Source organism: Cetorhinus maximus, chromosome 19 (assembly GCF_964194155.1).
Source record: "Cetorhinus maximus chromosome 19, sCetMax3.hap1.1, whole genome shotgun sequence".
Lineage (NCBI taxonomy): Eukaryota > Metazoa > Chordata > Chondrichthyes > Lamniformes > Cetorhinidae > Cetorhinus > Cetorhinus maximus.
The window spans coordinates 78,066,108-78,090,801 of record NC_135897.1 but is presented as its reverse complement, the minus strand read 5'-3'; the positions used below and the strand labels follow the sequence as shown (position 1 = coordinate 78,090,801).

The 24,694-nt window shown below is 42.3% G+C and overlaps 1 protein-coding gene across 1 annotated transcript in view; it reads left to right on the top strand.

Annotated features, from left to right (window-relative positions):
- The window catches only part of LOC144693957 (sodium/hydrogen exchanger 9-like), a 364,072-nt gene that overhangs the window by 50,523 nt on the left and 288,855 nt on the right, over window positions 1-24,694 (top strand). The window contains exons 3-4 of the mRNA XM_078564226.1: window positions 9,931-10,008; window positions 10,987-11,063. Of these exons, the coding sequence (XP_078420352.1) occupies window positions 9,931-10,008; window positions 10,987-11,063 (155 nt within the window). The remainder of the gene's footprint in view (window positions 1-9,930; window positions 10,009-10,986; window positions 11,064-24,694) is intronic.

Below are 24,694 nucleotides of genomic sequence, written 5' to 3'. Positions count from 1 at the left end.
TACTGAATGCCTTCTAAAAATCCAAATAGACTACATCCACTGGTTTTCCCTGAATGACTGCTAGTTTCACCCTTGAAAAATGCCAACAGATTTGTCAAACACAGTTTCCCTTCCATAAAATTGTGTTAACTCTGCCTAATCAGATTGATATTTTCGAATTGCCATGTTGCTATGGTCCTAATCGCTCTCATCCTTTTTAATGATTATTTTTCAGGAAGCCAGCATGTTAGGTTGAATGACCTCCTTTCTGTTCTGTACATGGTATAATTCTATAAGATCAGTCCTCATTATCCCCTAATGTTAACACTAGAGAAACTTGGGCACTCATTATACCGGTCCTCCAAGTTGGTGCTTCCACAGGGACCTCTGAATTTATTATTTGAGACACTATCAGTTGCTTTATGGGGCACAGGGCTGCCTGTGCTGCTGGATGGTGGAGGAAGAGCAAGCTGTCAGTGGACAGCAGGAGGGTATAGTGGAGATGGATTGAGAGGACTGCTTCAGAGTACTTGGTTACCTCTCTGTATGGCTCAGTCACAAACCATCCAGACCACTTTTAGCAACCAGGAAGCATTAATGCATCCGTTTTCCTTATGAAGCAGTAATAAGTAGATTGTACAATTCCTGTGAAAGGAGTGGATTGATGGGTCGAATAGCCTTTTCTCATTCCATCCTTTATGTCCCACCTTTTTGTGTTGCCAGGGGAGCAAAGACAAGACTGAACCAGAATGATTCCCTCTGAATTATCTCTGCCAGTCAAAGTACATACCATCTGTTCAGCACTATCTCCTTGACAGCAAGACAAGATTTTGAACTTGTGGGAGGTAGCAAATGCTGTCTTGTTTCCTGTTGTCTCAGTACACAGTGCAATAGTGGAACAGCACAGGAGACGAGATGCTGACCTAGAACATGCTGACTTTCAACATCTCGTCAATTTCCTGGTTCGTAATTTCAGTGTCATTTTTGCACAAAAACCTGGTCCAGTGCCCTTTCAGTCACCAGAGAAGAGTGTTCTCATCTAATTGTGTAATAGATGATCCTCTACAATTCAGTTTTCAAGCCATTTTCTCACTCTTGTTAGTTCCCTCAGTGCTACTTCTTAGCTAAGAGGATAGCCAGGTGATTTCTTCCTGGCCTCTGCTTGTGTTGTTCTTGAGTGAGCAGCTGATGAATGCACAAGTGCACCTCTGCATTATCCAGTGGTTTAAGTCTAAATCTTAGTGTTTTGTACAGGCCAGAGACAATGATTTACAGCTGAGTACACAGCTGATTTACAGCTTGAGAAAGTATAGAGAGCTCGTCACTGCGAGTTGGACTGCTCTGAAATACACAGCAAAAAATGCTCTGTTAAGCCTCAGTGCTCCTCCCCCCTCCTTTATTTACATGTGGCTCTGCCTGATGGGTGGCTTCCTGAAAAGAAAAGATTGCTTTGTGTCTTTTGGCATGATGGTACATTGGATTGTATTTTGAAACCTTTGGTTTGGTTGCTGTTGATCTTTCAGCAAACAGTCAGGATCCACTGTTTAAATATTCATATGTTAGAGGTGTAGAGTGAAATTTTTCATTACAAGTAGGCTAAAAAAAAAATGAGTGACGAGCAAAAGACAATTTTAAAATTCTGTTCTTAAACCTAATATTTCTGTGTTAACACTGCTTCATATTTATCTGACAACTCAGACTGTTACATTGTTGTGAATTCAGTATCAGATCTGCCATGAGTTTCAGTTACACATATGGCCAGATCTTCCATAACAGGAGTGACAATGCACTGAATTTATGGTACTGGTGTCCCTGAGGAGCTCCCGACCTGTGCACATGTGCTGCCATTGCCTGCGAAGATTAAACTTCCAATGGGCAGAGTTGCGCTGCCCGGGACCGTCCCCGAATGTCTCCTACAATGACCTCGATGCCAGTGATTTGGGCAAGGTATGCGCTACTTACCCGGATATCTACTTAAAATTGTTCCATGTTTTTATTCATTTACGGGGTGTGGGCGTCGCTGGCTAGGCCAACATTTATTGCCCTTGTTCAGAGGGCATTTAAGTGTCAACCACATTGCCGTGGGTCATATGTAGGCCAGACCAGGTAAGGACAGCAGATTTCCTTCCCTAAAGTATGTTAGTGAACGAGATGGGTTATTACAACAATCTACAATGGTTTCATTAGTTTAATTTAGTTCCAGATTTTTATTGAATTCAAATATCTGCTGTGTTGCAATTCGAACCCAGGTCCCCAGACCATTACCCTGGGTCTCTGGATTACTAGCTAGCGACAACACCGCTATGCATGGTGTAATTCAGTGATTAACAGTGCAACCCAATCACCACCACAACCAACCTCCAATTGCACCCCCCGCTGCAACCCAATTACCACTCAGCAACAACCTCTCCCTGGATCCGACTGTCCACCCTCTCCCAACCCATCCTGATTTGCATGTATATGCATCGAAATCCAATTCATTTTTGTATGCGCGCACACCCCCTGGTATTGTGTACACACTCTTTAGCAGCCTGGAACACACTGCCTGAAAGGCTGGTAGAAGCAGAAATCCTCATCACATATTTTTTTAAAAACTTAAATATATGCTTGAAGTGCCATAATCTGCAAGGCTACGAAGCAAGAGTTGGAAATTGGGATTAGGCTTGATTGTTCCTTTTCTGCTGGCACAGGCACAAGGGGCAGAATGGCCTCCTCCTTCTGTGCTGTAAATTCTCTGTTTCTAGATGATATGCATATTTGAATTTGCTTTGTCCATTCACTGTGGCTCAGATTTTCATGGAGTCAGTTCAAGCCAAGAGGCCTTTAAAAATAGCAGATGGGACCTGATTCTGGGGTTCCTGTCCCCATTCCTGTTTCTGGCAATTTTTGTCACTGTGGAATAAGGATACAGGTAGCAAGCCTGCAAAGAGCACTTACCGGCTCCGTTGTGGAGTCGGGCCTGTCCTGTTAGCAGATGTGGTTCACGGCACCTCAGAGGAGTCGTGAACTTCAGGAGAGCCCCCAGTCTTGTTGGGAACCAAAAGAAAACAGACATTTGAAATTTCCTTTGAAATACCTTTTCCCCATGTCTTCCCATAAAGCTGTCAACCAATTACAGCCATTCATAGCATCAATGACAAAAGCTACTATCCACTCACACCTCTTAACCTTGTATAAATAAACACACAGGCATTGAAAAAACTGTTCAAAGAAAGATCAGATTATTATGAGGTAATAAAGATGTCAATAAAACCAAGCTTTCACTGCTCTGTGGATGTGTAAACATTGCCTGCTGAGAGTTAAGTGCATCAGTCATTCTTGGAGCTCAGCCAAGCATTCATAATGAGTCTATCTGACAACTGAATCCACAAAGCAGTCAGAATAGATAATCATACATCTGTTATTCCAAATAACTAGTTTAAAATAAACATTTTAATACTAGAGTTTAGGAAAAAGCAATTGGAAAATCCAGTCCTATACTTGTTGAGAATGGGTATGATTTTTGCCTGTCCACTTTAGTATTTAAAGATAGCAATGTCCTTTCAGTGGGGTTGGTAGTTTGTGAAGGTGTGTGGAAGAGGCAACACAACAGTTGGAATCCTTAGGCAAGCTTATCCTTACTTGCCACTTGTGACGGAATAAGGTATTTCATGTCTAACATTCAGCTAATCCAAAATTCTGTATGTCAAGTTTGATTGATTATAAGACTGAGAAAGGAATAATTATTCCTATCACAACTGAGTGCAGTTTGTTCAATTTGTATTTAACTGACAGATAAATGGAGTAGTTAAATGTTCAGTATCCACGTTGTCCCAGTGACCCTTTGCCAGGATAGAGAAAATAAATGTTCTGCTGAAATTGAAAAGTTAGGTTGAAAATCACATTAGGCTTACACTGTGATCAAAAATTAAAGGAAAATATTTATAAGTTGTTTATAGAAGATTAGCTTTGCTCTTAGAGCTGTGATCACTTTATCTGTAATTTTGCCCACTTCAGTTAGATGGCAGGATATCAACTATATTCTGATGAAAGGGCATCAACCGGAAATGTTAACTCTTGTTTTTCACCCTTGACAAATGCTGCCAGACCTGCTGAGCATTTTCAGAATTTTCTGTTTCCATTTCAGATTCCCAGCATCCACAGTATTTTACTGCTCGTGTCAATATATTTGTTTGAACATAACATAAGAAATAGGAGCAGGATAGGCCATTTGTCCCCTCGAGGCTGCTCTGCCTTTCAATAAGATTATGGCTGATTTGATTGTGAGCTTAACTCCACTTTCTTGCTTGCAACCTTGCCCCTCCACCCCCGCAAATAACCCTTGACTTCTTTGTCAATCAAAATTCTGTCTTACTTAGCTTTGAATATATTCAATGACCCAGCCTTCATTGCTCCCTGGGGAAGAGAATTCCAAAGACTAACAACCCTCCGAGAGAAGAAATTCCTCCTCATCTCTGCCTTATTTGGAAGGCCCCTTATTTTTAAACTGTGCCCCCTCATTCTCTATTCCCCACAAGAGACACAAGGTGTCTCAGCACCTACCCTGTCAATCCCCCTCAGAATTTTCTATATTTCAATAAGGCCACCTCTCATTCCTCTAAACTCCAATGAGTGTAGGCCCAACCTGCTCAACCTTTCCTCATAAGACAAACTCCTTCACCCCAGAAATCTGTTCACCTTTTGTGCCGTGATATAATTTAGTGGTATTTTAAACTTAAAATGATAATGATGGTTTAATGTTTTTGAATCCACAGAGTGCTGTTATGGAACCAAGATAAATCCATTAGCCAAAAATAATGGCCAGGGCATGGTTTTGCTGCTTATTTCCCAAGTGCATAACTGATATCTAGATCACAAGGCAAGGCTAGACACACTTGAAGAAATGGGTATAGATGGAACTCAACTGATCAAAGATATGAAAGGCAAAATAACCTAGACCCTGAAGCATTGAAAAGATCCAAAAATGTCACCTGCAAGTTCAGGACTGATGTCAGGAAATGTTCAGTGCAAAATGTGACGAATATCTGGACTGATCATCTGGGTAGAGAAGATAGAAACTGTGTAACCATTCATGAGAGAGTTAGGTACTTTGGTAGAGCTGCTGCCGGTTTATATGGCAAAATGTGGTAATTTTTCTTCTACATCTGTACTTTCTTTCTGATAGTTCACCAGGATTATAATAGCATCAGATAGCGGGAAGAAAATATGAATGAAAAAGATCGCACCCTCTTAAAGAAATTAAGTTCTTGTGTATGTTGAGTAACATGCTACATACTGTTGTCGTTTATTCTGTAGACTAGGAAACTGATGAGCTAAGTAGTCAATAATTTCCAAGAGCCTCAGCAGGCCTTATTGTTTATAGTATGACAATGGAATATGGACATTACATTAGTTTTCCTAAAGGAACAGAAAATCTAATTGTTACAATGATTCTTTCTACATATGGAAAATCAAGCCATAGAGGGGAAGGTACAAACCATAGCTTTCCTAACGCCAGTCTGGAGACCTCAATGTAATGCAGTGGTCTGGTGTCCCGCTATATTATTCAATTGCTGTGTAGCATTTTCTCCCTTTGCCTAAATCATAAAGTTGGCAGAAGCTTGGCCAGAGAGAGATGTTTTAAGGAACATTTTGAAGGAGGAGAGAGAGGAAGGGGAGGTTTAAAGAGGGAGTTCCAAAGCTTAGGTCTACACTGCTGAAGGTTCAGATGCCAAGATTAGGATCAAGGAAATGGGGGATGTACAAAAGGCCAGATTGGAGGAACACAGAGTTCTCCAAAGGTTGCAGGGCTAAAGGAAGTTACAGAGATTGGGAGGGGTAAAGCCATGGAGAGAGTGTTTAATACGAGTGCGGAGGTCAAGTTGAGCAATCGTATTTTCCCATAAATGTAGAAACTTATGGGATTTATTGTGGGATGTCACACCATGTCAAATCAATAGTCCACATGATGCCTTTGTCCTCTGGAGGGTCATTATAAAAATGAAAGGTTGAAACTGCTGTCCTGCAACTTAAATCCTAATTAGCCCAATTCCCTTTAGGTCAGCTGGAGTGATGGTTATTAACCCAAATTATCTTAAACTTGAGTGGAACACCAAACTGACTTTGGTGATTGAAGAATACAGAATAGGTGTGGAAGATTTGGAACAGAAAGCATCAATCTGCTGTTCACTCCCACAGTAAAAAGTGTTGCTTTGCATGAATAAATGAATCACAGCAGGAATTTTGACACTGGTTAAGGAATCCTGTTCCTCAAAATGACAGGAAACAAGAATTTTTTTAAAAGACCTGAATGTAAGAGTGAGCCTGAGGGCCCCGGGAGCATACAGTTTTTTCCTGCTAAAGTGGTTTCTTACAACATGAGGGTTATATGGAGTAATTTGATGCTCATGAGAGTTACAGTGAGCTAAAAGGTCACGGTGAAGTGTTTGTAAGGCATGTTTAGACTTAGAGGTTCCGATCAGCAAAGATTACATAAAATAAATGGTTATTGCCTATTTAAAAATAGTACACAGGGGAATGCAATTCAAGCACGTTAAATTTTGTGTTGTACTTTGAAAATATACCCTAGGAAATAAATCACAGACACATTTGGAGTCTAGACAATGATATTTGTTCCTGCTAAAGGAAGTTTTTATTATCATTTCACCACTGAAAGGCCAAGATGTGTCTGTTTAAAGCAACCTCATTTTGCGCAGATAGAAATCTAGCATCTGTGTTGGCATCTCTTGTTGCTGTATGTGTCAAGTATCCTTCTGATAAAAATGAATAACTTCACACTGTGCTGTCAGAACATAATAATTAATATGATAGGAAAATAATTGTCATGCTGTCTAGCTCTTAATGAGGTTTGGGTGGACTGGAATTCAGAGCCACAGATTGGGTCTATGTTTAGGATCTTTCACAGGTTATTTTCCTCTCCACCTGCCTTAGTGTTAAACTTGGCTGCTCCTCCAAGATTTGGAATTCTGTTCATTCATTTTGATGAAACGCCATGTTGACAACAAGTGTGTTATATTATCAAGTGCACAAGTTTTAAACAAAGACTTTTCTGTTATGACCTTTTTCCCAAAAGATTCAGTGCCTTCCTGTGTTAACAATCTACTGAGATGATAATTATAAAGCTTAGCTGATGTTTCAAATATTGGTGTGGACACGATGGGCTGAATGGCCTCCTTCTCTGCTATAAGTTTTTCTATTGGATATTTTAAATTGAACAAAAGTGTAAGATATTCGTTTGGTAGTACGGAACTTGACTATTGCTGAAAAAAAGAGAATCTTTTGTCAAAGCTTTTCATTTTGCACTCATCAGGACAATTCACAAGAGTACCAAATGCAAAGGGAACAACATTTTATACTGTATGCGCAGAGAGTGATGATTGGTTGGCAAGTGGACTGTGATTGGCAGAGGCATCGCCATGAAGAATGCACCAGTTGATGGTGACTGACAGTTAACTGCCAAGTATTGTTTGAAATTTAAATCAGGCAGTTTGACTTTGGTCAAGGCATTGAGGAATGAACCAGCGAATGACTGGCACTTATTTTGTTTAGCTGAAACTGCCGCAATGTGTGTACATGTTTTTTCTGTCTGCAAAGAACAGGGCCCCCTGTATTAATATACATAGCTTCTAGTACATGCAAATGTGCTATGCTGTGAGCCCGAATGACCACCTTAAATTATTTGTCAGCGTAATCCTTAGCACACTGAGGATTATTTAGCAAAACTTGTCCAATTGCTAAATCATAGTTAATGCTGGTCACTGGGCTTTGAGTTTTGCAAGCACAGGCAGGGTATGGCCTGTACCTTGCCCATTGCGAACAGTGGAAGGGACCTGCTGTTTAATGCAATCCACCAGTCTTTGGGACATGCAGCCTACATACCTAGCATTTCACTGGCACTGAAATTCATATTTTACATTACTCATTTGTGTGATAGGCAGGATGTCTTTTTGGCTTGATGGCAGCATCCTGTTAGTGGCAAATACCACTCATGTTGCTACTGCTTAGTAGCAGTGTGAAACACCATCACCATCTGAAGTAGACTGGGCACTTTTCAGGGCCAAAATTGATGGCCTTAGGCGTGTTCATGAGTTTGTGCGATATACAGCGCAATCAGATCATTCCAGATGATTAAGGTTTTTTTGATCAGATTAACTGAGTAAATATCTGGATTGGAACGCAAAATCCCAGCTGGGGATAATGGTGCTGACACTTTAGGTTAGGCTCATGGGTGAAACTTGGTTACATTTGAGGAGCAAGGTCATTATAACACTAATCAGGCAGAGACTCTATAAATGTTTGGGAAATGAGACTGCTCGAAAGACCCGGTATTGGAATGACCTGGTTCTAGATGATATGAGTGATATTGACTGGGGTATGCAACTTTTTAAGGGGCTAGGATTAACATTCTGCTGTCTGGTTTGAGAGGCTTGTAGAGGCTGTGATCATATTGTCAGAGAGTAGAGGCTTGCCTGAGTTGTGGAATGAGGATATATTGACTGGGATGAAAGATTTGGAGCTAGGGAGCAATACATTGTGAGAGTGTGTGTGAGAGCAGAGATAAAAATGCTGTATTGTAAAAGCATTGGTGAAGTTGCACTGAAAAATAATTGGTTGCAGCCAGCTGGCTTTGAATACACTTCAAGGGATATTAGTGAGCATGATGGCTTTTTTAATGAGAATGTTTCTACTAGCACCACAATTTGATTTGAAAGGAGTGCTATGAAAATAATCTGCAGTCAATAGATGCCATCATGTCAATGCGGAGGGCGGTGTGTGGCATATATGGTGTCATTTTTTCATTATTATTACCCATTGCATATGTTTCCTCTTTGCCCCTATTTCTATTCTGTAAGTAATATTTTATTGATAGGAGCTCAGTGCTCACATAACCTCCAGATTGTTTTCTGTAGCCAAGCTGGTGCAAAGAATGGAATAATTTCAACGTTAATCAGTTGATTCCAGGAATTTAGTGATAATCCGCAAGATAAGTGTATGTGATACAATGCAACAATGGAAGGGAATACAAGGTCATTAAAAAAGTGTACAAAATTAAAATGCTTGTTAAAATTTTATACATTCAGAAAGTGCTCCATATTCTGAAATCTCATAGCAATGTTAACAGAGAGGAAAATGTGACTGTAACAATGCCAGAACTTTGAAACCATGCTTTCCTATGTACAGAGCTCTGATTTCTAGTTTTATAACAGTTTCTCCCCTAAATAATTCCCAGAAGCATGTTTTGCAAGGATGCTTGTTTGAGTAATTCATTATAATCATACTGACTAGATTTTAAACTATATTAGCACGTACCTGTATATAGAAGAGTTTTTGGTTTACCACTATAAATATGCTCAAGAATTGATTCAAGAACAAGAGGGCACAGATGAGAGAAGAAACAGTGGAGGCATGGGAAATTTTTCGTGCGGCGTTTGGGTAGGATCTGGAATGCGCTGCCTGAGTGTGTGGTGGAGTCAGCTTCAACTGAATCATTCAAAGGGGAATTGAATTATTATGTGAAGAGGAAGAAAGTGTAGGGTTACAGAGGGAAGGTGGGGAAGAGCATTAGGTGAATTGCTCATTGGAAAAGTTAATGCAGATACAACGGCTGAATGATCTGTGCCATTCAGTGATTCTGTGACTTACAAAAGATTTTGGAGTGAAATTAGTTATGCGTCTAACATTAATCTGGTTGGATTTAAATTTTGCACAATTTCTGCTGACTTAAAAGCTGATGGAATCTGTCTGCTATTAATTGGTAGCTTCCAAGACTGCACAAAGTAGCATATACTGAAATATGTACAAAATGGTGGAGGAATTGGATAAAATAACCCAATTGGCATCTAAAATCCAATTTCCCAGTTTGTGTGTGTGTGTGTGGTGTAAGAACGTGAATTTTCAACACAGCTTTTGCAAGGTTATAATGACATATCTTATCTTGTCTCTTATTTTTAGGTAACATTTGATTCAGAAATTTTCTTCAATGTCCTCCTACCACCGATAATATTTTACGCAGGTTACAGCCTGAAGAAGGTGAGAATTTTGGACTTCAGTTTCTGAAGGACACAAATGCTTAAAATCAACGGTTTCTAGAGTGACTTTTACAGTGACTAACCTTGTTAAATATTCTTTTCACAGTTCATTTTTTCAGTCAGTGTTCTTTTAAGTCATTTGTATGTTTATAGACCCTGTTTAAAAGTATCTATTTTCCTCTGTCCACTGCCTCAGCTGATAAAGTCAGTAGGTACATACAGACTGGATGGTCCTAGAGTAGGTTCCAAGCTATGCTGAGTTGGCTGAGCTGGAGACCTAACACTGAACTGCTTCCCCTGAGCTGGAGAGAGGAATACCAGTCACTGGGGTTTCCAATCCTGATTGCCGTCTAGTGATTCCTGCTGCAAAATGCACGTATCTCGGTATTGGGTGAGGGCAAGACTATGTCATTACATAGCTTGTTTAACCTTGCACGTGAATAGATACTGACCGAGGCACAAGGGAGTGACTGGTGCCGTATGCTATAGAATTATGTGTTCTAGCATGAATCAAGACCTCATGGCAGAAAATTAAAGAAACAAGCCAATATATTTTTTCCCCCATTTTTAATTATTTTTTTCCTCCCCATTTCCATCCACTCCCCCACTCTGTTGCTTTCTATCCTAGGACAGTATCAGTGGTATTCGTTAACCAGCTACTAGGAATTTCAACAAAGTTGTCAAAGGAGGTGAAGATCCAATTCTTTGCCTTGAAGCATTTGTATTCTGCTGCATGATGTCCTTTATTGATGGGGGCGTGACCAGGAACCGAGGAACATGCAATGTGGGCAACGATGACTTTGTCCCATCTAGCTAAATCCTTCAGTTCTGAATCTCTACTTAGAGCATTTATGGTTGCCAGAATGTCCTATTACCTGATTCTATTGAGAATGACATTATTAGGATGCAGTTTGAATTAGGATGCAATCTGAAACAATATGGTAATGTTACCTGCCATCTTTTGATTTTCTTTTAACAGAGACAATTCTTCCGGAATTTGGGCTCAATATTAACCTATGCTTTTATAGGCACTGCTATTTCCTGTATTGTGATTGGGTGAGTAAACTTTGATGCCATATAACGTAAGCTTGTCTCTAATTCCAAAGTTAGAGTCCCAAAGTCAATGGCAAAAGTATCTTTGGTAGTACTAATATGGGCAAGGGTCTATAAAGCAAAGAGTCTGAACTTTTATTTGGTGGTTTCAGAATATGAAAGTACTGATTTTGTAGCATTCCAATAATTGCAAAAATTAGCAGTTACTGCCTAGTGGTTGTATCATAAAATGGTTTCAAAAGACCAGTGAAACTTCACCCCATGTCCTCCAGTCCCAATTATCAAGCTTTGTATCCCCTTTTTAACATTGCATGAAAATAGCTTTGTTTGCTAAATTTCATTTTTCTTCTTCTGTTATTATCTGCCTTAATCATGATGACAGTTTAGGTTAGAAACCTACCAGGTAAGGGATCATTGGGATGGTTTTGGTGTCCACCATTGGTCCCGAACCACAGACTGCTCCACTCTCCCTGACAAATATCTGAGGCTGAAACCAGATCTTGGTGTGTGACATTTGATCCCTAACTGAGCTTCCAAACAAACATCCACTCCATTGACAAGACTACCTCCTTCCACCTCCATAGCCAATGGTGTGGTGCCAAATTTTGAGGTGCAGGAGTTCTAAGAAAATGCGTTGGTCACATCATTTCATAATCTTACTATTACGTTGTTTTTCTACGTATGAATCGTTTGAGTCCCCAAATGTCAGTAAAACTATGCTTTTTAACTGAAAAATATTAGTGTCAGTAGACATTTTATTTCGAACCATGTGGTACTTTGAATCATTAGTCTTCAGCATAGCAAGAATTTCAATATACAGCAGTTTAATTCTTCATTATTTAATTCAAACCTATTTAAAAACATGAATTACAGAAAACTTCACTTATTTCGGATTGGGGGATGGTATATAGAGGGGAGCTGCTTTTCTTGATTTATATTTAGAACTTAGACCTGGGTGTACAGGGCAAATTTGAAGATGATGCAAGACTTGGAAGTATTGTGAACTGTGAGGCGGATAGGGATAGACTTCAAGAGGATACAGACAGGCTGGTGGAATGGGCAGATGTGGTAGATTAAATTTATGGTAGAGAAGTGTGAAGTGATGTATTTTGTTCAGAAGAATGAGGAGAGGTGACATAAAATAAAGGGGACAATTCTAAAGGAAATGCAGGAGCAGAGGGACCTGGGTGTATTATGTGCAAATATCATTGAAGGTGGCAGGGCAAGTTGAGAAAGCAGTTAATAAATTGTACTGAATCCTGTGTTTTATGAATAGGGGCACAGAGTACTGAAGCAAATAAGTTATGAACCTCCCTAATACACTGGTTCAACCTCAATGGGAAGGATGTGAAGGCTTTAGAAAGGGTGCAGAAAAGATTTACAAGAGTAGTTCTGAGAATGAGAGACTTTCAGTTGTGTGGATAGATTGGCGAAGCTGGGGCTGTTCCCCTTGGAGAAGAGAAGGCTGAGAGGAGGTTTGTTGGACGTGCTCAAAATCACGAGGGTCCTGGATAGAGAAAATGAGGAGGAACTCTTCCCATCAGCAGGAGGTTGAAAACCCTGAGGCGATTGACAAAAGAACCAGAGGTGACTTGAGGGAAAACTTCATTACGCAATAAGTGGTTTGGACCTGGAATGCACTGCCTGAGCATGTGGTGGAGACAGATTAACTGTGATTTTCAAAAGAGAACTGAATAATTATCTGAAGAGGTTTTACAGGGCTGCTCCTCATGAGGGTGCTGCTCCTGCCCCCTCTGCCCAGCCAGGCACCTCCATCTCTTCTGATGAAGAGTCATACAGACTCGAAACGGTAACTGTATTCCTCTCTGCAGATGCTGTCAGACCTGCTGAGTTTATCCAGCTATTTTTGTTTTTGCCTCCATCTCTCTCCTGTTCTTCGTCTACGCTCTCTGTAAGCTATGTGACATACAGCTAGTTCACCAGGCTCCATGCTCCTGAAGTACTCCTCCTGCAGGATGAAAGACGGAGACGCATGGTTCAGCTTAGATGTTCTAAGAACTTTTTATAAATTTATTCACAGGAAGTGGGCTTCGCTGACTGGGCCAGCATTTATTGCCCATCCCTAGTTGCCCTTGAGAAGGTGGTGGTGAGCTGCCATCTTGAACCGCTGCAGTCCATGAGATGTAGGTACACCCACTGTGCTGTTAGGAAGGGAGTTCCAGGATTTTGACCCAGCGACAGCGAAGGAACGGCGATATATTTCCAAGTCAGGATGGTGAGTGACTTGGAAGGGAACTTCCAGGTGGTGGTGTTCCCATCTATCTACTGCCCTTGTCCTTCTCGATGGTAGTGGTCGTGGGTTTGGAAGGTGCTGCCTTAAGGAGCCTTGGTGAATTCCTGCAGTGCATCTTGTAGATGGTACACACTGCTGTTACTGTGTGTTGATGGTGGGTGAATGTGGTGCCAATCAAGTGGGCTGCTGTGTCCTGAATGGTGTCAAGCTTCTTGAGTGTTGTGGGAGCTGCACTCATCCAGGCAAGTGGGAAGTATTCCATCACACTCCTGACTTGCGCCTTGTAGATGGTGGACAGGCTTTGGGGAGTCAGGAGGTGAGTTACTCGCCGCAGGATTCCTAGTCTCTGACCTGTTCTTGTTGCCACAGCATTTATATGGCTAGTCCAGTTCAGTTTCTGGTCAATGGTAACCCCCAGGATGTTAATAGTGGGGGTTTCAGTGATGGTAATGCCATTGAACATCAAGGGGCGATGGTTGGATTCTCCCTTGTTGGAGATGGTCATTGCCCAGCACTTCTGTTGCCCAAATGTTACTTGCCATTTGTCAACCCAAGCCTGGATATTGTCCAGGTCTTGCTGCATTTGGATATGGACTGCTTCAGTATCTGAGTAGTCGCAAGTGGTGCTGAATGTTGTGCAATCAACAGCGAACATCCCCACTTCTGACCTTATGATGGAAGGAAGGACATTGATGAAGATGGTTGCGTCTAGGACACTACCCTGAGGAACTCCTGCAGTGTTGCCCTGGAACTGAGATTGATTGAGTTCCAACAACCACACCCATCTTCCTTTGTGCTAGGTGTGACCCCAACCAGTGAAGAGTTTTCTCTCCGGTTAGTTGTTTAATTTTCCACCACCATTCATGACTGGATGTGACAAGACCACAGAGCTTAGGTCTGATCCGTTGGTTGTGGGATCGCTTAGCTCTGTCTATCGTATGCTGCTTCTGCTATTTGGCACACAAGTAGTCCTGTGTTATAGCTTCATCAGATTGACACATCATTCTTAGGTTTTCCTGGTGGTGCTCTTGACATGCCCTCCTGCACTCTTCATTGAATCAGGGTTGATCCCCTGGCTCAATGGTAATGGTACAGTGTAGGTTACAGATGGTAGTTGAATACAATTCTGCTGCTGTTGATGGCCCAAAGCACCTCGTGGATGCCCAGTTTTGAGTTCCTAGACCTAATTGATATCTATCCCGTTTAGCACGGTGGTAGTGCCACAAAATACAATGGAGGATATCCTCAATGCGAAGATAGGACTTCTCCGCTAGCTGTACGCTAGTCACACTTACTAATACTGTCATGGACAAATGCATCTGGGACAGGTTCATTGGTGAAGGTGAGGTCAAATATGTTTTTCCCTCTTGGTTCCGTCACCAACTGCTGCAGAGCCAGTCTAGCAGCTATGTCCTTTAGGACTCGGTCAGCTCAGTCAGTAGTGGTGCTACCGAGACACTGTTGCTGATGGACATTGGAGCCCCCCGTCCAGCATACATCCTGTGCCTCTGCCACCCTCAGTGCTTCCTCCAAGTGGTGCTCAACATGGAGGAGCACTGATTCATCAGCTGAGGTAGGGCAGTACATAATCAGCAGGAGATTTCCTTGCCCATATTTGACCTGATGCCATGAGACTTCATGGGGTCTGGAGTCAATGTTGAGGACTCCAAGGGCAACTCCCTCCTGACTGTGTACCACTGTACCGCCACCTCTGCTGCGTCTGTCCTGCTGGTGGGATAGGACATACCCAGGGATGGTGATGGTGGTTCTGGATCATTATCTGTGAGGATGACTATGTCAGGTTGTTGCTTGACTAGTCTGAGACAGCTCTCCCAATTTTGGCATTAGCACCCAGATGTTAGTAAGGAGGACTTTGCAGGGCCGACAGGGCTGAGATTGCAGTTGTTATTTCTGGTGCCAAGGTCAATGCCAGGTGGTCCGTCCAGTTTCATTCCTTTTTTGTGACTTTGTGGCGGTTTGGTACAATTGAGTGGCTTGCTAGGCCATTTCAGAGTCAACCACATTGCTGTGGTTCTGGAGTCACACACAGGCCAGACCAGGTAAGGACGACAGCTTTCCTTCTAGGATTTCCTTCCCTAAAGGACATTAAAAACCCATCTGGTTCACTACAAAAATCGACAATGTTTTCATGGTCATCATTAGGTTTTTAATTCTAGGTTTTTATTGATCTGCTTGAACTCAGGTCCCCAGCGCATAACCCTGGGTCTCTGGATTACTTGTTTAGTGACAATACCACTACGCCATCACCCCCCCAAGAACCCCTCTTAGTTAAGTCTGAAGGTCCCTTAATGCATCCCAGAGAGTGCTGGCCACCACTTGGATGTCAGAGTTTAGTACACTACATGGCTGCCTGGGACCCCACCCACCTCCACCCCATTCCACCTGACCAATTGATTGGTGGCAGCTTCACCCACTGGACTGCATGCTGTGCTCTCAGCTCAGGCACAGGCATTCTCCTAACCTGGACTGCAAGGCTGCACTGTTAGCTTGAACAAAGTTTTAAAAACCAACGAAAGATGACCAAAAAAAAAATGAAGAGGGAGAGAATAAACTTTGAGGGTAAACTAGCAAGTAATGTAAAAACGAACAATAAGAGCTTCTTTAAATATATAAAAAAGAAGAGGGAAGCCAAAGTGAACATAGGCCCCTTAGAGAATGAGGCTGGGGAAATAATAATGGGGAACCAGGAAATGCAGAGGAATTGAATAAACATTTTGCTTCAGTCTTCATGGTAGAGGATACTAGTAGCATTCCAAAAATACTAAATAATCAAGGGGCAAAAGGGGGCGAGGAAATAAATACAGTAACTATCACTAGAGAAAAAGTACTAGGGAAACTAATGGGGCTAAAGGCCAATAAGTCTCCTGGACCTGATGGGTTGCACCCTAGGGTATTAAAGGAAGTAGCTACAGAGATAGTGGATGCACTGGTAGTAATCCTCCAAGAATCTTTAGATTCTGGAAAAGTTCCAGAGGTTTGGAGAATGGCCAATGTAACACCCTTTTTAAAAAAGGGAGGGAGACAATAAACAGCCAACTGTAAGCCAGTTAGCTTAACACCTGCCATTGGGAAAATGTGGGAGTCTATTATAAAGGATGTAATAGCAGAGCATTTAGAATTACATAATCTAATCAAGCAGAGTCGTCATGGCTTCATGAAGGGAAAATCATGCCTAACAAGTTTATTAGAATTCTTTGAGGGGGTAACAAGCAGGATAGATAAATGGGAACCAGTAGACATAATATATTTGAATTTCCAAAAGGCATTCAATAAGGTACAACACACAGGCTATTTAATAAGGTAAGAGCCCATGGTGTTGGGTGGTAATATATTAGCATGGATAGAGGATTGGCTAACCAATAGAAGACAGAGTTGGGATTAAGGAGGGGCATTTTCAGGATGGCACCTGTAATTGGTGGAGTGCCACAGGGATCAGTGCTGGGGCCCAATTATTTACAATATATATTAATGACTTGGATGAGGGAAGTGAATGTACTATCGCCAAGTTTGCAGATGACACAAAAGTAGGTGGGAAGGCAAGTGGTGAGGATGACAGAGTCTACAGAGAGATATAGACAGGTTAAGTGAGTGGGCAAAAACGTGGCAGATGGAATATCATGTGGGGAAATTTGAGGTTATGCACTTTGGCAGTAAGAATAGAGGAGCTGAATGTTATTTAAATGGAGAAAGGCTGAAGAAAACAGCAGCACAGAGGGATTTGGGAGTCCTTGTGCATGAACCCCAAAAAGCTAACATACAAGTTAGCAGGCAATAGGAAGGCAAAATGGAATGTTGGTCTTTATTTCAATGGGAATGGAGTATAAAAACAGGGAAATCTTGATAAAACTATACAAGGCACTAGTTAGACCACACCTAGAATACTGTGAACAACTTTGGACCCCTTATCTAAGGAAAGATATACTGGCATTGTAGGCGGTCCAGAGAAGGTTCACTAGGTTAATCCCGGGTATGGAGGGATTTTCTTATGAGGAGAGGTTGAGTAGATTGGGTCTGTACTCATTGGAATTTAGAGGCGACCTTATTGAAACATATAAGATTATTCGGGGGCTTGACAGGGTAGATGCTAAGAGGTTGTTTCCCCTTGTGGAAGAGTCTAGGACCAGAGGGCATAATCTCAGAGTAAGGGGGCGCCCATTTACAACAGCGACGAGGAGGAATTTCTTCTGAGGGTAGTTAATCTGTGGAATTCTTTGTCGCAGAGGGCTGTAGAGGCTGGGTCGTAAATTATATTCAAGGCTGAGATAGACTGATTTTTAATCAGTAAGGGAATCAAGGGTTATGGGGAAAGGCAGGAAAGTGGAGCTGAAGATTATTAGATCAGCCATGATCTCATTGAATGGCAGAGCAGACCCGATGGACCGAATGGCATATTACTGCTTCTAAGTCTTATGGTCTAATGGGGGAGACTGTTCCAAACCTGAATGATGACATTGTAAGGGGCTGTGAGCGGCTCCACCAGTGACTGCTCCGCGGCCAGCTTTAGCAAGGAGATTGTACCACGTGCACAGTCATCCAACTCTTCTGCAGTCCACTAAAATGCTTGTTAGTTTGCAGTCTGCACCCGAGAGGTGAAAAGTTAGGAGCATTTGGTGGCACTTTCATACCTCTGTGTTGCTTGAGTGGGCTGATAAGCTAGAGGCCCGATTCCAAGCTTGTCACTGTGGCTGCGTCTGAACTGTCTTGGCCGCAGAGGAATGGTCACTTTATACAATGTTTCTCTAATGCTTGGCTGCTTCCCTCCTCTCCCCCCGACCCCGCATATGCACTACCATCAACCGCAGTGCAGCCCTTGTCCGCTCCTCCCACCCCTGGCCAAGTCCCCTGAGCCGCAGGGCAGCCCTCACCCCCCTCCACTCACTAAGTTGCCTCAATTGTAGAGCAGCCCTTGTGCCCCTCCCCACCCCCAAGTCACCTCAACCACAGTGCAGCCCTTGACCTGGCACCACTCTGTCAGCCAGCCAGGAAAAAGCGACTTGCCTATGCCCTCGCCTGAATGTGCAGCGCCTCAACCTTGAAGCCCAACTGGCGGGCTCTGCGCAACATTACTGCGCACTCACCTCCGAGTTCCCCTCAAAGTGCAGCCCGCCAGATGCACGCCTTATCTATGCTGCTGTGAAACACTTCGGCAGGCTCAGATGATCCAGTGTGGGGGCTGATTCCGGTGAGCTGGGCTTATAATGAAATGCAGATATGTTAAGATAATGTCCCAGACATCCAACACCGAGAAACGCGGCCCGCCGTTGACGGGCAGAGTGGACGATTGCAAACTGGCTTCGTGACATCATGAAACCGATTTTTGGCCTTATCACCATATTATCTGCTCATGCCGCCAAACGTGCCCGACACCAACGGGCATGGAAAATTCCACCCTGTCTTTCACCCATCACCCTGTGCTCATTAACATATATTGGCTCCTGGTCAGGCAACGTCTCAATTTTAAAATCCTCATCCTTGTCAGGAATTGCCTTTCAACACTTTACCGCCTATTTACTTCTGCCCCCTTAAGCCTACCTCTTTGACCAAGCTTTTGGTCATTTGCTCTAGTCTCCTTATGAAACTTAGCACCAAATTTTGTTTGATAACACACGTGAAGTTTCTTGGGATGTATTATGATGTTAAAGGCACTGTGTAAATTCAAGTTATTGTTGGGCAAAAACGCATATCCTTTGACTTCCTGTACTAAGTGTTGAAACATCAGTTCTAATTGTATATTGTCCAGGTTGCAAGATCCCAACCTTGGCCAGGTTGTCTAGGTGAAGGCCCTCCTCACAAGATGTGAGGGTAACATGGTAAATTTTTCCAACCAGGTCTCATTCTCACTTAATAATGGCTGCATTAGAGTGGCATTGACCGAGGTCTAGCTGGGAGGTGGCCACTTATCTGCCTGTTTCTCTAGCCATCCCTCTGTCCTGTTTCAAGATGCAGGCATGCCAGCCAAACCCTGTACCCATTGCAATGTCTGTTTGTCTCCTGGCTGTCCCCTGACTGTGTCCTGGCTACTACCATGCGTGGCTGCAAGGTGTTTGACTTGTGAAATTGGAAGTGAATTGTTTTTGGTGCTGGATAATCTTAAACAAAAGGCCCACACAGGAAGGGAACTGCCTTTCTTTCTGTCCATCTGCCTGTGATGGAAAGAAGTATTTTGCCATGGAAGAAACAGTGAGCACAAAGCTACATTCTGTTACCCAATAGCAGCGAGTGCCTTATGATAGCAGGGAAATATCCTATGATTAAAGGTTCCAGATTTTTTGCTTGTTTTCTTTGGGGGGAAAAAAGAGAACTTTGGGGTGATTGAGTTGAGGTTTTCGCGCTCATGAATAAAATTGGCAAGTGTAACCTAGGGAAGACAAGTTCCATAGAATTACATGGAATGTAGAGTGGAGCAACAGATCACTTGGGCACAATTACTCTCTCCTGGTGTCCATTGAGACTCATTGCATTCCATCTGCCCCATCTCAACTTTTCAGCATATATTTCCATTACCTTTACTCTTTTACTTGCCTAGTTTCCTTTTGAGAGCATCTAAACTATTTGCCTCAACCACTTCCTGTGGCAGTGAGTTCTGCATTTTAACTTTCTAAGGAAAGAAATTTCTCCTCATTTCCCCCTGATTGGATTTATCAGTAAATGTTGACTATTTATGGCCCCTGGTTTTGGATTCGCCCACAAGTGGAACCATTTTCTTCACGTCTACTGTATTCAACCCATTTGTAATTTTGAAGACCTATATGAGGTCACCTCTAAGTCTGCTCTGTTCTAAAGAGAAAAGCCATAACCAGTACAATGCTTCTTAATAGCTGTAATCTCTCCATTCTTGTAGAACCTTTTTGCACTTTTCCAATGCTTCTACCATTTTTATAGTATGGAGACCAGAACTGTGCGCAGTAGTGTACTGCCTGACCAGGGCCACATGCAAGTTCAACAAAATTTACTACTTTAGAATTCTAGACCCCTCGAAATTAATCTTAGTGCTTTGTTGCTCTCCCAACCTGTGATGCTGCTTTTAATGATTTCACCTGTAACCCAAGATCCTTTCCTCCAAGGTGTAGGATTTGTTTCTGTTCCTTTTACTAAAGTGCAGTGCCTCACATTTATCAATGCTAAAGTTCATTTGTCACTACAGCCCAGCCTGTAAGTTTTCTCAATGTCTTATTGTGTTATGTTGCACTCTTCTTAAGTGTTAGCTATACCCACTAGTTTGGTATTATCTGAAAGTTTTGATATTGAATTATTTTAGGTCCAAATCATTAATGCAAATTATCAAGAACAGTGGGCCCAGCATCAATCCCTGTGGAACAGCATTTTCTACCTTCCTCCAGTCTGAATGACTACCCACTATCCCTATACTCTGCTTTCTGTATTTTAACCAGTTTGATCTCCATTCAGCTATTATGTCCCCATGACTTCCACATATCCTAATCTTTGTTACGAGTCTACTGTGTGGTAATTTATCCAAGGCCTTTTGAAAATGCATGATTCTAGTCTACTCTTTCCATTATCTCTTCCAAGAATTCTATCAGGTTAATTAAGCATAAACCATTGTTTTTCGAAAACCATGCTGACTATTTTAAATTACGTTTTTTAGATGTCCTTCTACCACTTCTTTTCGTATAGTTTCCAGCATATTTCTTATCATTGACATTAAGGCCTGTAGTTCACAGGTTTTGTTCTATCTCTTTTTATATGTTGGAACAAGAATAAATTAAGGATGGAGGAAGATGAATCAAAGACTTTCTCACGTCTGGAAATAGTTGCAGATTGGCAAGAGCCAATGCTTATAGGAACCACAGAATGTGCTTTGACGTAGAAACAGTTGAAATCCTGTAGCTTTCCATGGAAGAGCACAGGTGGGTTTTCACTGCTTGTTCCTGCCACAATCACCTGACGCATTGGGACAGGATGTGAAGCCTTTTGGAACATGGTAATAACACAGTGCAAAGCCAAAACCAATGAGATGGCTGCATATCCACGCTCAATACAATGTGATTCCTTCCCATGCACACAAACTGAGACCCCAGACACATGTGCGTAAATATGAGCTGCTCCTTTTCTCACCTTCATTTCTTCCCCTCCTCCCAACACTGGGAAACACGGGAGATTCAGCTATTTAAATTTTCCGGACCTGGAGGCCCAACAAAAGCTGTCCTGCGGTGGATTTTGATTAATCAGGGAACGGACTATTTTAATTCTCTAGGCTGAAGAGTTGAAATCCAAAACCGCTGAGGCTCAGTTTGCCTGTAAGTCAGGAATCACTTATACTGGACCAGCTGCCACATAAAAGCCATGGCCTCTAGAGCAAAGGTCAGAGATTGGGAGTTCTGTAGCGAGAAACCACATCTCCTGACTTCCTAATGCCTGTCCACCATCTTCGAGGTAGAAGTCAGGAGTCTGATGGAATACTGTCCACTTAACTGGATGGGTGCAGCTGCAACAACATTCAGGAAGCTCGCCACCATCCAGGACGAGGTTGCCCACTTGACATCAGCCTATCCACCATTGCAAAGGTCCGTCCACCCACCACCAATGCTCATGGCTGGGTTGTGTACTGTCCGTAGGGTGCAATGCAGCAACTCTCAGACGCTTCTTCGACAGTACTTCCCAACTCCTGTTCCACTCCACCTCTGAGGGCAAGGGCAGCGTCACCTCTAAGTTCCCCTCCAGGTCACGCAGGACCCTGATTTGGGAATAGATTGCTGCTGCTGCTTCATCACTGGGTCAAAATCCGAGAACTCCCTCCCTAAACAGCACTGTGGTATCTCCAGAAAATGGACTGCGGCGATTCGTCAAGAAGGTTTGCCATCACCTTCTCGAGGGCAGCTGGAGATGGGCAATAATTCTGGTCTTGCCAGTGAAGGCCATATCTTGAGAATGAAATGAAAAGAAAAGCGCCTTTCCATGACCTCAGGAAGTCTCCAAAGCACTTGACAGCCAATGAAGTACATGCAGTCACAGTTGTAATGTAGGAGGCACACGTTAGCCCACTGCACTGCTGTTGAGAACCGTGACTGTCCTGTTGTCTGATTGTTTTTTTTAAAAAATTCATGTGACCTTCCCCTCGCAATGAAATATCAGGCGTTTTTGCCTTTGAGTACTCTTCATTAACAGTGCTCACCGAACATCGAGTACTATCTACTCAGAAATTCAGATAAATGTCATTGCAGCGGTCACTCATTTGGATTGAGAAGTTAAAGTTTTGGAGGTGTCAGTCTGATAAAAGACAGAAATGAGGATACATGGAACAAATCTAAATGAAGTTTTTCAGTGGAGGATGTAGTAATTAAAGATATAGTTCATAGTGGCCAATGTTCAGTTAATGACTAAATAAAAGTAAATAAATTACCTGTTACCCTTATCAATCTGTTCCCTTGTTGTGGTTGTGTGTATTAATTGTTAATATTTGTTAAGCTGATAGCAAAGTCCAATATAAGATAGACTAGTATATGTTCCGCTAGTGGTGTATCAGCACTTGCAATTTATCCTGAGCACTCAATTCAATTAGTCCAAAAGTGCTCTTGTTACTTTTTAGCACTACATATTGGTCTAGGAAATGTCTCTAATTTTTATCACTGGCAAAGCCAGGTCCTGTCAGTCTTTTTCCTCACTCACCATCCACTGAAGTGAAAGAGGGGGAGACAGTGGATGACGACAACTGGAGAAGTGAAGCAGAATGAGTTTGCAAAACTGGTAGAGAGAGAAAAACAGAAGTGGAGGATGTATCGATGGAGTAGAGTGGTCCAAGGGTTCTAAGAAATTTAAATTAGCTTGATGATTTAATCAGACAAGGCCTAGTAAGTAGCCGTGTCACAATGATCTGTCGAACGGTTCTTTGAGTTATGTTCTTAACAAAGCAGGTAACTGACCTCGCATTCCAGCTGCTAAACTCTGACCAGCTGTTTAATTGTACATGATACCCAGATGCCTGCTTCCAGTGTTGTTACCGATAGGTTTACGGGTGATTGATAAAGCTCCTTGCAACCCATAGGGATGGTATGTTGCTCCTTGTGTATGCGTTGATAAGCATACAAATAAACCATTGGGATTATGGCATAACATAGTTAATATGTCTGGGATTATAGTATGGTAGGTTGCAGGATGTCTGTCACCTGCATAGCAAATTGAGTGCTCTACTTCTTCAGCCTGGATACAAGGATTTATTTGTGTGGTTTCAGCTAGGGGTATGACAGTCAGAAAAAAGAGGAGACGGGCAAGGGGGTAACTCTGGCTGGACCATTGTTGGGTTGAAGTAGGTGATACTTAGGGTGAGAGGTGGGAGTAGAAGATTTTGAATTATCATCTTATCCTGCTTCCGAAGCCTGTTCACTCTAGTATGGGGAGTAGGTGCACAGTACTCAGCCAAAGTCCTTTTCTAAGGATAGTAGCAGGACTGATGCGTTTGTGTCTGTCACCTGGTGGTGTCCACTGAGAGGCACAGAGAACCTGAATTAAAAACGAAATTAGGAGAAGAGACTGAACTCATGCTGAATATCTTTTACACCCGGGATAATCGCTTTGTAGAGTAAGATACCTGGGAAGGTTATTGAAGTGTAAATGGGTTCAGCAAGCAGTTTGTTGTGTTTTTGAATGGCAAAGGGATTGAATTATATGAGAAATGGGCAGACAGGTGGATTAAGGTAGTTTAAAAAGGGATGGCATTGTTGAGCCTATTAGCCCTTTTCTATAAAATAATATTGGGTTAGATATTTGTCTTGGGCGGGATTGCAGAATAGGCAATATCACATCAGCTGTCCCTGTACGGTCCACCCCATATCCAGTTGCATTGATGGGAATGTCTGCACTTGCAGGGTATTTGAGCTTGTCACTATTAGAAATTCCAGTTTGCCAGAAGTTGTGTTTACATGGACTGCACTGGGATTCATTTGAGTTTTTGTATCCTGCAATGTCTGAGCAAAACCAGAAGACAGCATAGAAATGGCTGTCACAGTGTAGACAGCATCACATGCATATTTCACAATGCCACAGTGGTTTTTTTTTTAAACGTTGTACGCTGGATTGCCCAAGGCCATCAGGGATTTTCGACAAGAAGCCTGCATTTCCGACTTCAGCTCCTCTGCTGAGTGTTGGGGGGAAAAAAAATCAGTCTGCAGCTCAGTGCTTGAATGATGGACTCAACTTAACAGAGAGCGCAGGGTGGCTTGTTTCTTGACTCTGCAGCACCACACATGACAATCTTTGTGCTTGATCCATGTCTGAAGAATTAATTAGCCTGAATTCCAGATGGGATTTTTTTTATAAAAGAGTACTGCAGAATTAACATAAGGCTCTGGAAACTGAAGTTCCTGCTTTTATAACGTGTAGAATTAACAAAGAACACGTCTGA